General features: G+C 38.1%; 1 protein-coding gene across 6 annotated transcripts in view; it reads right to left on the bottom strand.

Annotated features, from left to right (window-relative positions):
- The window catches only part of HACE1 (HECT domain and ankyrin repeat containing E3 ubiquitin protein ligase 1), a 118,382-nt gene that overhangs the window by 12,491 nt on the left and 91,427 nt on the right, over positions 1-14,464 (bottom strand). For all 6 annotated transcript variants that reach the window (XM_020872571.2, XM_070450046.1, XM_020872576.2 and 3 more), the window contains 3 exons: positions 7,228-7,359; positions 926-1,024; positions 576-646 (listed from right to left, as the gene is read on the bottom strand). In XM_020872571.2, coding sequence (XP_020728230.1) covers positions 576-646; positions 926-1,024; positions 7,228-7,359 — 302 coding nt within the window. The remainder of the gene's footprint in view (positions 1-575; positions 647-925; positions 1,025-7,227; positions 7,360-14,464) is intronic.

Below are 14,464 nucleotides of genomic sequence, written 5' to 3'. Positions count from 1 at the left end.
TTCTAAGTTATCAAGAATGAAAATCACACCTTTCTTTTACATCTTTCAGAACTATAAGTTAACAGAGATTTAAATCATTTAGTTTTCTAACATTGATGATGTTTAATTGTTTCTACTTGTAGACTTTTCAATGTACGGTCTCACAAATTACTTTTTAGGCCACAAATCTTAAAACATTAAAAGTTGACAAAAATTGAAGAAAAAATGCTGTGTATGGATATTATATATATTGTGTGTGTGTGTGTGTGTGTGTGTGTGTGTGTGGTCCCAGCAACAACTGTTGGCTACTATTATTGGCTTACAGATTGAAAAAACTACCAAGTTACAAAATAATATATATGTTGACAGTTCTGACAGGAATAATTTTTTATAACTTAAATAAACATATTTTGGGTACTACTATATATTTTAACTTTAATGCCTACATAAACCTTTGTTTCATGTCTAAAAATATAAAAAAGGAGGTGAGAAACAGACAATTCAGAGTAATAACTCACTTTGAGTTGCTTATCTCTAATCCATTAGAAATGGAATACATTAAATTCTTTCTACATTATCATAAAAACACTTCTTACCTGCCAGTAACAAACTGCAAGAGAAGAACTCTCTCCTCTGGAGTAATACCTTCCACAACTTCCCAGAACCACTAAAAACAACAACAAAAAACTAAACTCACATTTCAGAGCAATTGTAGGCTTCTTAGTACCAGAGCAATATGCAATATTCATAAAGCATATTTTATTCTATGAAACTCATTTATAAAAAAAGACTTCATACAAAGCTTTCATATGGAATTCCCTTGAGAAGAATTTAGGGAAAAACTTTACTTTGTTAATTAATACAGGTTTTCATTCAATAGTGCTGAAAAGCTTATAAGATTAAATGGCTAAATTTAACTTCATTCTAAGCTCTAGAGAGATTTTACCTGAATAACTGGATCTTCTCTTTCATAGCCACTTGTGTATTCTGTATTTTTTATCCAATCACTCACATCAATTTCTGGCATGCCAGAAAGCAGTAGCTCCTTTGGGAAAGAAGAAAAATATTTCATTAATCTTCTTTGGGGGAAAAAAGAGCTTACATTTAAATAGCAAATTTGTCTTAATTAGAAACTAATCCCATGTAAAACTGATTTATTTCTGTGAAAGTGTCTGCATGTTATCAGTAACAAGTACTACATGGTAAAGAACCCTTGATACTGATAATCACAAATATTGTGAGATGTGGAGATGTCGCTACACTAATACAATTTAATTAAAACATAAGCGATAATCCTTCATGTTTATATAGAAACACATATGCCACAAGTTTATATGTGCAACAATTTTATGAACATTATTCTTTTTGGTTTATATATATTTTATGAATTTGTTAACTTTTATAAAGATACTATACTCTCAATATAGAAATAACAGAGACCTAAATAAATCTGAGTTAAGCAAAGAAAAAGATCAAGAAACTCTAATCACTAGAAAAAAGAAGTTATAATAAAAAGTTATTTTTAAAACTATCAAAACAGATTTAGGCCCTAGAGGTACTCTATTCTGAAATAATTCCAATCCTTTAAAGTCAAATTTCCATAAGGTGAAAAAAAACACAATTTTCCTACTAATGACTTTTGGTATCCTTTTTTTCAGGAAGATCATCAAACAAACAAAATATCAATCAAATAACTAAGAATGAAATTAAGAATGGCAAAAGTATTTTACCATAGTATTCCTCAAGTGAAAACAGAACATGAGAAAAGCTTGTCCACAGCTCTGAATCAAACCATATCTCACAGTTGCATGGGTTTACTCAATAAAGTAAGGCAATAACTAGCCTACGCTCAACACTGACAAGCCAGAACAGCAGATTTTGTTATTGCACAGAAAGATACAATGTGGTTCAGAGTCACTTCTCCTATAGCAACTCCTCAAAAATATGTAAGGTATATATATAGAGTGTGCTCTGAAAAAGATTACCGGAGGTCGATATAGGGTGGTGTCTGAGAAATCTTGGGTGTTTGAGATCTATTCAAGGAGTCTGCAAGGTTCTCCCTTTTCCAACTGAGGCTGAATTTTCTCTATATATATTTCAGTTAAACAACATATCACAACAGATTATAAGCAGAAACAGATATGAGAACCCAGTTTCTTCTATGAAGCCAGACATTAAATTTGGAAAGATAAAAAACAATAATACTTTCCCACTATTTATGTTTTATTCTGGAAAATAAATAGTTTTATTTATTTTTTAGCTTTAATTTCTTAAATCTTATTTATGTTAATATGTAATTGTTATTCTTATATGAGCTAATAAAATATTTCATATTTCTGTTCAAATTTAAAATATCAATTACTATAACCAACATAAACTCTTTTCTTATAAGGGGTCTTAAGACCAAATAATTTAATAATTGCCTGTCTAGGATGTCTTTCAGTCCTCCGAACTAAGTATTTGGCTATGGTCAATACTTTAGCCACCTGATGTGAAGAACTGACCCATTAGAAAAAGACCCTGATGCTGGGAAAGGGTGAAGGCAGGAGGAGAAGGGGACAACAGAGGACAAGACGGTTGGATGGCATCACCGACTTGATGGACATGAGTTTGAGCAAGCTCCAGGAGTTGGTGATGGATAAGGAAGCCTGGCATGTTGCAGTCCATGGGGTCGCAAAGAGTTGGACACAACTGAGCAAACTAAACTGGCTGACCATAGTATTATAAAATGCTTTAACTGATGAAGGCATTCTGGTAGGGTCCATTTACCACCCCCAAATACATTTTCCATCTTCCTTTGCATATTCTGTGCCCCTAATGGCTGATCCCTGCAGACTGGCTCTCTTGCCTGTTGGCCTCAGACTGGGTTCCATCACTGGGAAACAGGCAGGAGTCTGAAGGTGAGAGTATATCCTGCTCCTTCCCTCCTCCAGTACATCTTTGCAGTAGCTATGCCTCCTCAACTATAGCTACCACCTGGTGATTCAGACTCACACAGGGCTCCTCACAGCAATTCCTCCACGTGTCTTCAATTTTAGGGATGATAAAGGCTTTCTCCTGTTGCTATTCTCTGGATGCCTCAAGCATATCTTGTTTATTCTTAACCTACCCATGCCTCTGTAAGTTCCTTCATTAACGTTTCTTTATTTGAACCATCTAGGGAAATTCTGTTCCCTGGCACTACCCTGATACAGATCTGCCAAAAAAGGAATATGGATGATTGTTACATGTTTCTCACAATCCATGAGTTAATCCTCTTCCCTTCTAGGCTGAAGATAAGCTTTTAATAATATTGAGTATGCTTTCATTGTTAATAATTGTGAATAAAAATGAGACTACATTCTCTCAAGGAACTTGGAGGTATTTCACGAACATCATATGTTATGATTTTGTGAAGGGAACAAAATATCCTTATTAGCTCATTTAACACTTGGGGGGGAAAGTTATTAAGTTGACTAAAAGAAGATGAAATTGGAAGTACACAATAAAAAATATCAATACATATACATATAGCAAAAGACTTTAGTCCAAATCAACAATTTATTATTTTTTAAAATACGACAAAACAATTGATCTTTTGGAATTGGGTACAAAATATATATCCCAAAAACTAACAGTCAGAAACTGAGTCATGCGAGTGTTCACTGCCGCTAGTTTACCTCGTATTCACAGGGCTCAGCGTTTTAATATCCTGGTACCACCATGGATAAACTCATAAGCAGCACAGTATGGCAGGACAGTCCCTCAGACATTTGAGGAACCCTTCAACTGTAATAATACTATAGATACAGTAATCACAACAATGTTGTCACCATTTTTGAACCTGATGATCATCTCTTGACTTGAGACTGCATTCTGTCCACAAATTGAGGAATACATCTCAATTTGTAAGGACACTGATGCTACTAGATACTTTCTTTTCATGAAAACTCTAGAATCTAACCTGTATCTTTAATTCTGATGAACATGTTTATGCTGTGAACTTAGATGAAATGAACTTAGATATTTTAACCAACTTTTTTCAAAAAAAGTTTCCTATCCCAGTGTAGCCTCTAGAGCCCTTTCCTATGAAAGACACACAAGTCGTAAAAAAGATTCCAAATCCAAGTCTCATTTGTAACTCACACCACTGAGAGGCAATACTGATGGAGAGAATGGGCTATGGGTCAGAGAACACGGTTCACAGTCTGGCTGTAACACATACTCTGTGAATGTGGGCAAGTCCCATACCTTCTTTGGCCTAGTTTTCCTCATCTATAAAATGAGAATAGCATATGATGTGAAGGGGTCTGATGTAAAGATTTTAAAAGTTAATACACATGAAGTACCTGGCAAATACTAAGTGTTTAATAATCTTCATCATCATCATTACTGCATAAGTCAGTGTCATGCTAACAACAGTGCTCTTCCCAAACAATCCCACCATCTGAATCAGCTCACTTAGTATAGCCAGAGTCTAAGACAGACTAGGAATCCTGACCTACCTTCTAATATGTGAACCACAATTAAAAACTTAGCAGTAACAGACTCAAAAGTGAAAGACAAAGGAATTAAATATTCAGAAGGAAACACAAGAAAATACTTTCATGACCATGGAATAAGAAACAATTTCTTAAACAGGACACAAAAGTTCCATTCATTTAAAACAAAAAAAGAACAAATAATAAAGTGAACTGTGTTAAATCTAAAAATTGTAAGACACCAGAAAAGAAGATATTCACAATACATATATCTAACAAAGACTCCTGTAAGGGATTACATAAAACCTCCTGCTGCTGCTAAGTCACTTCAGTCGTGTCCGATTCTGTACGACCCCAAAAATGGCAGCCCACCAGGCTCCTCTGTCCCTGGGATTCTCCAGGCAAGAATACTGGAGTGGGTTGCCATTCCCTTCTCCAATGCATGCATGCTAAGTCCCTTCAGTTGTGACCAACTCTGTGCAACCCCATGGACAGCAGCCCACCAGGCTCCTCTGCTCACAGGATTCTCCAGGCAAGAATACTGGAGTGGGCTGCCATTTCCTTCTCCTCAAGACGTCTACAAATCAGTGTAAAAAAGAAAAAACAAAAAAAAGAATGCAATAGAATAACAAATTACGTCAATAAACACTTCAAAATCGGAGTATATAAATGGCCAATAAACATATAAAATATACTCAATCTCACTGATCATCCAAGAAATGCAAACTAAAATCATAAAGAAATACCAATACTCTACACCAGAATGGTAAAAATAAAAAAAGACAGAGAAATAACAAAAGCTGGCTAGGATACAGAATACCCAGAACTCATATACCTGTTGGTGGGAGTGTAAACTGACACAATACTTTGGAAAACTACTTGCTAGTATCTACTCTAATGGAATAAATGCATAGCCAAAATCCCAGCAATTCCACTCCAAGACATCTAATCTACAGAATGCATACGTATGTTCTCCTAAAGACATGTACTAGTGTTTGTAGCAGAACCAGTTTAAACAGTCTGAAACTGAAAAGTACCCACCAAATGTTCACCAAGACTAGAAAGGACAGACAAAAAAAAGTAGACTGACACAATGAAGTACTATAGAGCAATGAAAAGGAACACATTACAACTGCATGCAACAGTACAAATGATTCTCACAAACAAAAAGTTGTGCTAAAGAAGTCAGACATATTCTAGGTGACTATTCTGTTTACATTAAGTTCAAAAACAGGTAACCTAACCTATATCATTACAAATCAGGAGAGTGGATACCCATGAGGGGAAAGTGACTGGAAGAAAACATGAGAAGGACCTAGGGTATTAGGATTTCTCAGTATCTTGATCTGGATTCTATTTCATGGGTGTACATAGTGTGAAAATTCATCAACTATATATTTATAGCATGTTAGGGTTAGGTTATACTTTTCTCATGTATACTGTAACTCAATAAGAAGTTTCATAAAACTTATCAGCATCAATAAATTATGAGGCAAAGTTTTTGTCAATTATCTGTACTGTTTCTATTTGTTTTTTATACACTGGTCCAGAAAAATAATATAATTTTCTGTTTAATAACTCATAAGTACACCTCCATTTTTGAATGCTAAAAATAGTAACTCTTATGGGTATGCAAAAATTATATGCTCCTATGCTAAAGAAAACCATTCATCCTAAATCTAAAAACAGGGACAAAACACTCAAAGCTGATATTTAGTGAAACTAAGTCACCATGGCCTTCCACATTATTTATTAAATTTTCTCCACTACTATAACTATGAGTGATAAATTCAAAATACTGCTATAAGTAAAATTAACCAGTACACACCAATGTATTTATTCATGTATTAAAATGAAAGGCACAGGGTGAAACTAACTCATGAGACAGAATAAAAACCAATGAATTCTTTTCCATCGACCTAAACTTTATTATTCCAAATTATACTTTTTAAACTAAGATAACAACTATACTCTATTTAAAACACAGTATGGTTTTATTAAGACGTTAGATAACTCAAGAGTTTGAAAATAATTTAACACCAAAAATAAAATAGAGGAAAAGAAATGGGGGAAAATGCAGACATAAATCATATAAAATCATAACTGCTAGATCACAGTAAAAAGCAGGCAAATTAAAGAAGCAAAACAAACATTCATTAGAGACTAGAGGCAAGCAAAGACAGTGGACTCCATACAGGCTTAAGATGGAAAATTACTAACTTATATATATGATGAAACAAGCTGGAGAAGATAACATAAATATAACAAGAAAATTTTTCTATCAATTTTTCTTTTGGGAAGTACAAGAAGTTTCCTTTACCAAATAAAAAAATTCAGAAATAATATAAACAATGCCTCTGGGAAGACTGGCCTTCATCATCTCCCATATGGAACACTTTGGAAATATATTCCATTTTTGTTAATCACCACCTATACTCTACTTCTCATTAAGAACTGCTAACCTAGTTATTAACCTTTAGAGAAGCACAATCACAAATCTTACGACTCCCTAAACATGAACATTTTAATGGTTTACCATATCTTCTACATTATTCCATTCATTATTGTGCACTAAAATTATTTCTGCTGCTGCTGCTAAGTCACTTCAGTCGCGTCCGACTCTGTGCGACCCCATAGATGGAAGCCCACCAGGCTCCACCGTCCCTGGGAATCTCCAGGCAAGATCACTGGAGTGGGTTGCCATGTCCCTCTCCAATAAAATTATTTCCAAATTACATCAAATGGAGTTTTGTGTTGTAACAGCAAAAGAACTGATGCTTTTCCTTACCAATTCGTATTCATCAAAAAGTTGTATGAGGGATGGTGGAATGAACATATGAAAGCCCTGTAAAAAAGCATTGATCTGAGGCTGAATGGCCCTTGTCATCCGCAGTTCTGTGACAAGCTGGACGTACTCCGCCTATTTAAAAAAAAAGGTTTCTGTGATTATTTTTTTTTTTAATTTCACATACTTAAGATACTACTGACCATTTCTCATTTTTGAAATAAAGGTTTAGAATTAATTTGGCACCAATGTTCACACATCTCAGCAAAACAGTAATCTATTGTTCACTAAGCTGTTTAGGCCAAAATCCTAGGAGTCAATCATCCAGGTTTCTCTCACACCTTCTGTCAGCGAGTGCTATCACCTCTATCTTCAAAAAATATTCTCAGTCAGGCCTTGTGGCATCACCTCCACTTGTGGCACCCTGGTTCAAGCCATCATCATCTCTCACCTGGACATTAGACTATCTGGTATCACTGCTGCCATGTTTGCCTCTGTATTGCTTCTTCTCCACATCAGAGCAACTTTTTAAACTATGTGTGTATATATATATAATTCAGATCACATAACCCTCTTTTCAAAAACCCTACAATGACTTCCCATGACACTTGGAGTAAAGTCCAAATTCCTTCCCTAGTCCATAAGGCCCCAAACGACCCACCCTCTGCCTTACACTCTCATCTCATTTCCCTTCCACTTTCCCCTTTGTTCCCTCATTCTGTCCCCCAAACAGCTTGCTCAGATCTCACCGTCTGTATACTTACTGCTTTTTTTTTTTCCTTAAATGTCTCATTAGACTGTAATCTCTCTGCAAGCAGAGGTTCTGTTTTGTTTACCAGTATATATCCTCAGCTCTTCCTCAGTGATCAGTGCAAAGAAATAGAGGAAAACAATAGAATGCAAAAGACTAGGGATCTCTTCAAGAAAAAAGATACCAAGGGAACATTTCATGTAAATATGGACACAATAAAAGACAGAAATGGTATGGACCTAACAGAAGCAGAACATATTAAGAAGAGGTGGCAAGAATCCATGGCTGATTCATGTCAATGTGTGACAAGACCCACTGCAGTACTGTGGAGTGATTAGCCTCCAACTAATAAAGATGAATGAAAAAAAAAATTAATTTAAAAAAATAAAATTAAAAAAAAAAAGAATACACGGAAAAACTATACAAAAAAGATCTTCATGACGCAGATAATCACAATGGTGTGATCACTCACCTAGAGCCAGACATCCTGGAATGTGAAGTCAAGTGGACCTTAGGAAGCATCACTATGAACAAAGCTAGTGGAGGGGACGGAATTCCAGTTGAGCTATTTCAAATCCTAAAAGATGATGCTCTGAAAGTGCTGCACTCAATGTCAGCAAATTTGGAAAACTCAGCAGTGGCCACAGGACTGGAAAAGGTCAGTTTTCATCCAGTCCCAAAGAAAGTCAATGCCAGTTCAGTTCAGTTCAGTTCAGTCGCTCAGTCATGTCCGACTCTTTGCAAGGTAATGCCAAAGAATGCTAAAACTACTACACAATTGCACGCATCTCACATGCTAGCAAAGTAATGCTCAAAATTCTCCAAGCCAGGCTTCAACAATACGTGAACCGTGAACTTCCAGATGCTCAAGCTGGTTTTAGAAAAGGCAGAGGAACCAAAGATCAAATTGCCAACCGCCGCTGGATCATTGAAAAAGCAAGAGAGTTCCAGAAAACATCTATTTCTGCTTTATTGACTATGCCAAAGCTTATTGTCTGGATCACAATAAACTGTGGAAAATTCTGAAAGAGATGGGAATACCAAACCACCTGACCTGCCTCTTGAGAAATCTGTATGCAGGTCAAGAAGCAACAGTTAGAACTGGACATGGAACAACAGACTGGTTTCAAATAGGAAAAGGAGTATGTCAAGGCTGTATATTGTCACCCTGCTTATTTAACTTATATGCAGAGCACATCATGAGAAACGCTGGGCTTGATAAAACACAGGCTGGAATCAAGACTGCTAGGAGAGATACCAATAACCTCAGATACGCAGATGACACCACCCTTATGGCAGAAAACGAAGAACTAAAGAACCTCTTGATGAGAGTGAAAGAGGAGAGTGAAAAAGTTGGCTTAAAGCTCAACATTCAGAAAACTAAGATCATGGCATCTGGTCCCATCACTTCATGGCAAAGAGATGGGGAAACAGTGGAAACAGTGGCTGACATTATTTCTGGTGGCTCCAAAATCACTGCAGATAGTGACTACAGCCATAAAATTAAAAGACGCTTACTCCTTGGAAGGAAAGTTAGGACAAACTTAGACAGCATATTAAAAAGCAGAGACATTACTTTGCCAACAAAGGTTCGTCTAGTCAAAGCTATGGTTTTTCCAGTAGTCATGTATGGATGTGAGAGTTGGACTGTAAAGAAAATTGAGCACAGAAGAATTGATGCTTTTGAACTGTGGTATTGGAGAAGACTCTTGAGAGTCCCTTGGACTGCAAGGAGATCCAACCAATCCATCCTAAAGGAGATCAGTCCTGGATATTCATTGGAAGGACTGATGTTGAGGCTGAAAGTCCAATACTTTAGCCACCTGATGTGAAGAGCTGAAAAATGTGAAAAGACCCTGATGCTGGGAAAGATTGAAGGCGGGAGGAGAAGGGGACGACAGAGGATGAGATGGTTGGATGGAATCACCGACTCAATGGACATGAGTTTGAGTAAACTCCAGGAGTTGGTGATGGACAGGGAGGCCTGGCGTGCTGCAGTCCATGCGGTTGCAAACAGTCAGACAGGACTTAGCAACTGAACTGAACTGAACTGATCCTTGGCTCTTAAAAATGTGGCTGCCGCTTTCTGTTCAACAAATAATGTGATGAATATACATTCAATAAATTCATTTAAAACACACTTTGAACTTGATCAAATGACTCAATTAAGTGCAGCCTATTCTGAGTTAAACAACAACATTCTAAGTTACGGTAAGCTATTTTGACACATTTAAAATATACATCATCAAGAAGAGTGTCACTTAAAATTTTACTAGCAGTAAAAAATGTATTTTGGCTCAGATCAAAGTGAATGACCATATCTCTCTGTATATAAACCCTATCATTGTTATTATTCGTGCATGTGTGTGTTAGTAGCTCAGTCATATCCAACTCTTTGCAACTCCATGGACTGCAGCACACCAGACTCCTCTGTCCACAGAATTCTCCAGGCAAGAATACCAGAGTGGGTTGCCAGTTCCCATTATTACCCATCTAGGTGAAACTTCAAGAATTAAAAGCAATATGTCTATAGTTCTCACCTCCCAGGAGCGAATGCTCTAAACACACAGAGAGAAAGCCTATTTTAGGCCCCTTCTTTTAATCTTTTTTTGGGGGGTTATTAATCTGACACTGTTCCCCTCAACCCCTAAAAAATATCCACAAGCACTGAGCCAACACGTTGTATGTGACTCCAGCTATGAATTCTTCATACATCTCAGAGCTACAGAAATGTCACAATGGATTGCTCACAGTTTTCCCCAACCCTGCATGGCTCCTTCTGCAATCTGGCATGAAAAAAGCTACCATCTATTACCATCTATATACTATGCTACCAATCTACTCTCACTCCAAATCCCACTCCCAACCACTCAAAGGTTTTCTCCATTGAATAGGAATTAATCAGATCCTACGAGTTACATCCAGGTATTTAGAGAGAGGGGGACATAGAAACATGTGCCAATCAAACAGAAACACAAACTGAATCTTCAGGATCCAATCTAAGAAATAAAATATACACATAATAACTACCTACCAATGATTTTTGCACTAACACATGATTATCTTTTAATTGATGTCTGTTCTAACTAAACTGCTTAATGAAAATACTAAAAATTTTTCTGCTCCATTCATTAATTATATATTTCTCTCAAGAGATTTTGCTTTTGTTATCTTAAGGTACTATTCACTTGAGTCATTAATCAACACCTCAAATTATGAAGCAAGAACTGCTCAAGTATAGTTTTATCTATTTTAATTTGCCACTGCATTCCATATTTATCTGAATAGTACATATTTTCTATCAATTAATTCCTATTTTCCACATACATTCTATTTTAAAAAATTAATTTTCACAAATATACTTTTCCCACACTTATTTTTGCAGCTGTGGTCCATAGTTATTGAATACCAGTTTGTGAAAAATCAGTTCCTTCAAATCCCAGTCTCCATATTAATTTAAACATGGAGAAACCTTGGTCTTTCCCGGAGAACTACTAACCTAATCTGTCAGATCATAGATTTTGCTGTTACTATGTACTTTTACTTAGACCCCATGTATGGAAGCACCTAGATTTGCTAGGAGCCGAAAGTTACAAGAGCATGTTTCAGAGTGAGGCAGAGCTCTAGCTCCAGGAATGTCTCTCAGGCTAGAGGTCACTCTCTTGGCTCCCTGCCTCAGGGGCCAGCAACCTGAAAGTGAGTCCAATCTATGTGGGTAGAAGCCCTGCTGGTAACCATGACCATGTTTTGAGGACACAGATGGGGAGCTGCAGGATCTGGTAAGACTGGAAATGCAACGGGCTTCTTCCTTTTGCTATCACATATACCAGCGTGATGACACTCAGAAGGGACATCTTGATTGCTGCTTGTCCCTTTATAACTCACCACTTCTCCTGCGGTCAGGACTGGACTCAGACATGAGCACAGGCACACAGAACACAGATGCTTCCCCTAGTAGCACTAGCTTGGGAAACATTCCAGGAAAGCTACTCTGTTACACTCTGCGTGGCATCAGGGAAAAGGTCAAATCAAACAAAGGTCCTGGTGGTAAGGAACTAAATCATTCTGGGATGACACTGAGTCTACCCCTGGTGCATCTCCACCCTGCCTTGGTGGTAGAACCGGAAGGGACAAGTAAGGCGCCTGTGTGGGTAAGGGAGAGACTAAGTCCGACCAGGGAAGGAAAGTTTCAGTGGAAAGTCTGTCTACACCCCCATCTAGAGCAGGGAAGGATGCCTCTGGTGGAAAGAAGCGATGGGTGTGGATGCTGCTTTTTTCTCTCTTACAGATACAATTACTGAACCACTCCTTTAAAATGCGTTTTAAAAACTGGGACAAGTTTGATCCCCAGAGTTTAAAAAAGACACTCCTGATCTTCTATGATACTGAATGGCCACAGTATCCTTTGGAAGATGGGGAATGCTGACCAGTTGAAGGATCTTAACTATGTTACTATTTTACAACTAGACCAGTTCTGTAGAAAATAAGGGAAATGGGTAGAAGTGCCATGTGGTGCTCTTTATCTCTGCAAGGCCTGCCAGACTTACGTCCTAAGGGTACAGACTTGCGATTGAAAGCCTCAGCTCCCTCCTGTCCTCTTACTTTGTCCCTGCATCCAGGGCTCCCAACTGAACAGGCTGAGAATCAGGGCTCCCTTCTAGGAGGGGTTACCTCAGTCTTGGTAGACTATTTAGAGGATATGTCTTGGGACAGACACTGACTCCTGACTTGACAGCTCAAGTTGTGGGGGAAGCTACTGCTTTTGGAGATGAATGGCTTGAAGGCAAGGGGAAAGAGGGAACACAAAATAGCCCTCCTCCCTACCGGGAGCCAAGTGGTTCCCATAACATAGCCACTTTGTCAGATGTATTCTTATAGGGCTCAAGTGAGCATGTGCTAAGATGCTATGCTAAGTTGGCTGACATATAACAGGGAAAGAAGGAAACTCCTGGTAAATTCCTACATAGAATGTGGGAAGCTCTCTGAAAGGTTTCTGATGTTGATCGCAAAAGTGCACAGAAAGGAATAATCATAAAAGATAGATTCTCAGTCAGCTCCAGGTATCTGCCGTTAAGTTATGAAAAAACAGGCGTTAGGACCACATCAGTCTTTAAAAAACTGTTGTAGCTGGCTCAAATGGTGTATTACGGTAGAGAACATGAGGAGGAAAATAGGAGGAAAAAAATAACCAGGCAAAAGACTGAAGCCCCAACAATGGCTGTTAGATCTGCTCTGAAACAGCCTGAGAAAAATGCCCAGAGGAACCCAGGTGAAAAAGGATGGACTTATTATTACTGTGGAAAGGAGGGGCATCTCAAGCGGGATTGACCTCAGGCATCTAAGCCGCCCCCTGGCTCCATGTCCAGTTTGCAAAGGACTATACTGGAGAAGAGACTTCCCTCCTAGGTGTAGGCCCCAGGGGTCGGACTCTCAAGGCAATCAGGATGAAGGTGCCCCAGGGGTCCCCACACAAGCTCCCATCCTAATTACACCTGAGGAACCCTAGGTGTTAATAACTATGGAGGGCCAACCAGTAGATTTTCTTTTGGACCCTGGGGCAATTTTCTCTGTGCTCACTGAAGCCCCTGGTCTGCTTCCTCCCAATCCACCACTGTAATGGGACTTCAGGACAAGCCAAACGCTATTATTTCAGTCATCCTTTAAGCTGCAACTGGGGCTCTGTAATATTTTCTCATGAGTTTCTAATTGTGCCAGGGTCTCCCTCACCGCTTCTGGGGAGGGATATACTGAACAAGGTCCAGACCTCTGTTGTCATGAATATGGAGCCTGCTCTTTCTCTCTCATTAACTGAACAAAATGTAAATCCTAGAGTATGGGCCAATGGAAAAACTATGGGTTGAGCACAAAATGCTTTCCTGTCATTATCAAACTCAATGACCCTCACATAATTTCACATCAAAAGCAGTATCCACTAAAGCCCAAGGTTAATGAATGGGTAAAATCTTACTGTACTGACTTCTCATGATATAAGTGGGATTTTAAACTCTAAAGTTCAGAGCAACAATGCTCCACCTTTAAAGCTGCTGTAACTCAGGGGGTATCGAAAGCTCGAGGAATAGAATATCACTTACACTGTTCCTGGGAGACCCCAATCTTCAGAAAAAAGTTGAAAAGGCTAATGACATTATTAAGAGGCATCTGCATAAGCTAACTCAGGAAACACAAGACAGTTGGTTTAAAGTTTGACCCATAGCTTTAATGAGGGCTCAAACTGCCCCTAAGAAGAAGGGACTGTTTCTATAGCAGACTGTTTTTTGTGCACAGATACTGTCATAGATTCCAAAGCCTTAGAATTAAGTATATGACTCAGCTTTCAGCTTTTCAGCCTCCTCATCAGAAAAATGCTTTGCACAGTGGGTTTCCCCACTTCAAGGAAAAGACTTTCTTCAGCTCTGCGAATACCTTCACTGACAACAATTGTATGTGACGCCTCTTACTGATCTGATGACATCTAACAATCCTAGGATG

This window comes from Odocoileus virginianus, chromosome 19 (assembly GCF_023699985.2).
Source record: "Odocoileus virginianus isolate 20LAN1187 ecotype Illinois chromosome 19, Ovbor_1.2, whole genome shotgun sequence".
NCBI classification, from domain to species: domain Eukaryota; kingdom Metazoa; phylum Chordata; class Mammalia; order Artiodactyla; family Cervidae; genus Odocoileus; species Odocoileus virginianus.
Note: the sequence above shows the minus strand (reverse complement) of the source record. Positions and strands in the feature narration are given on the sequence as shown.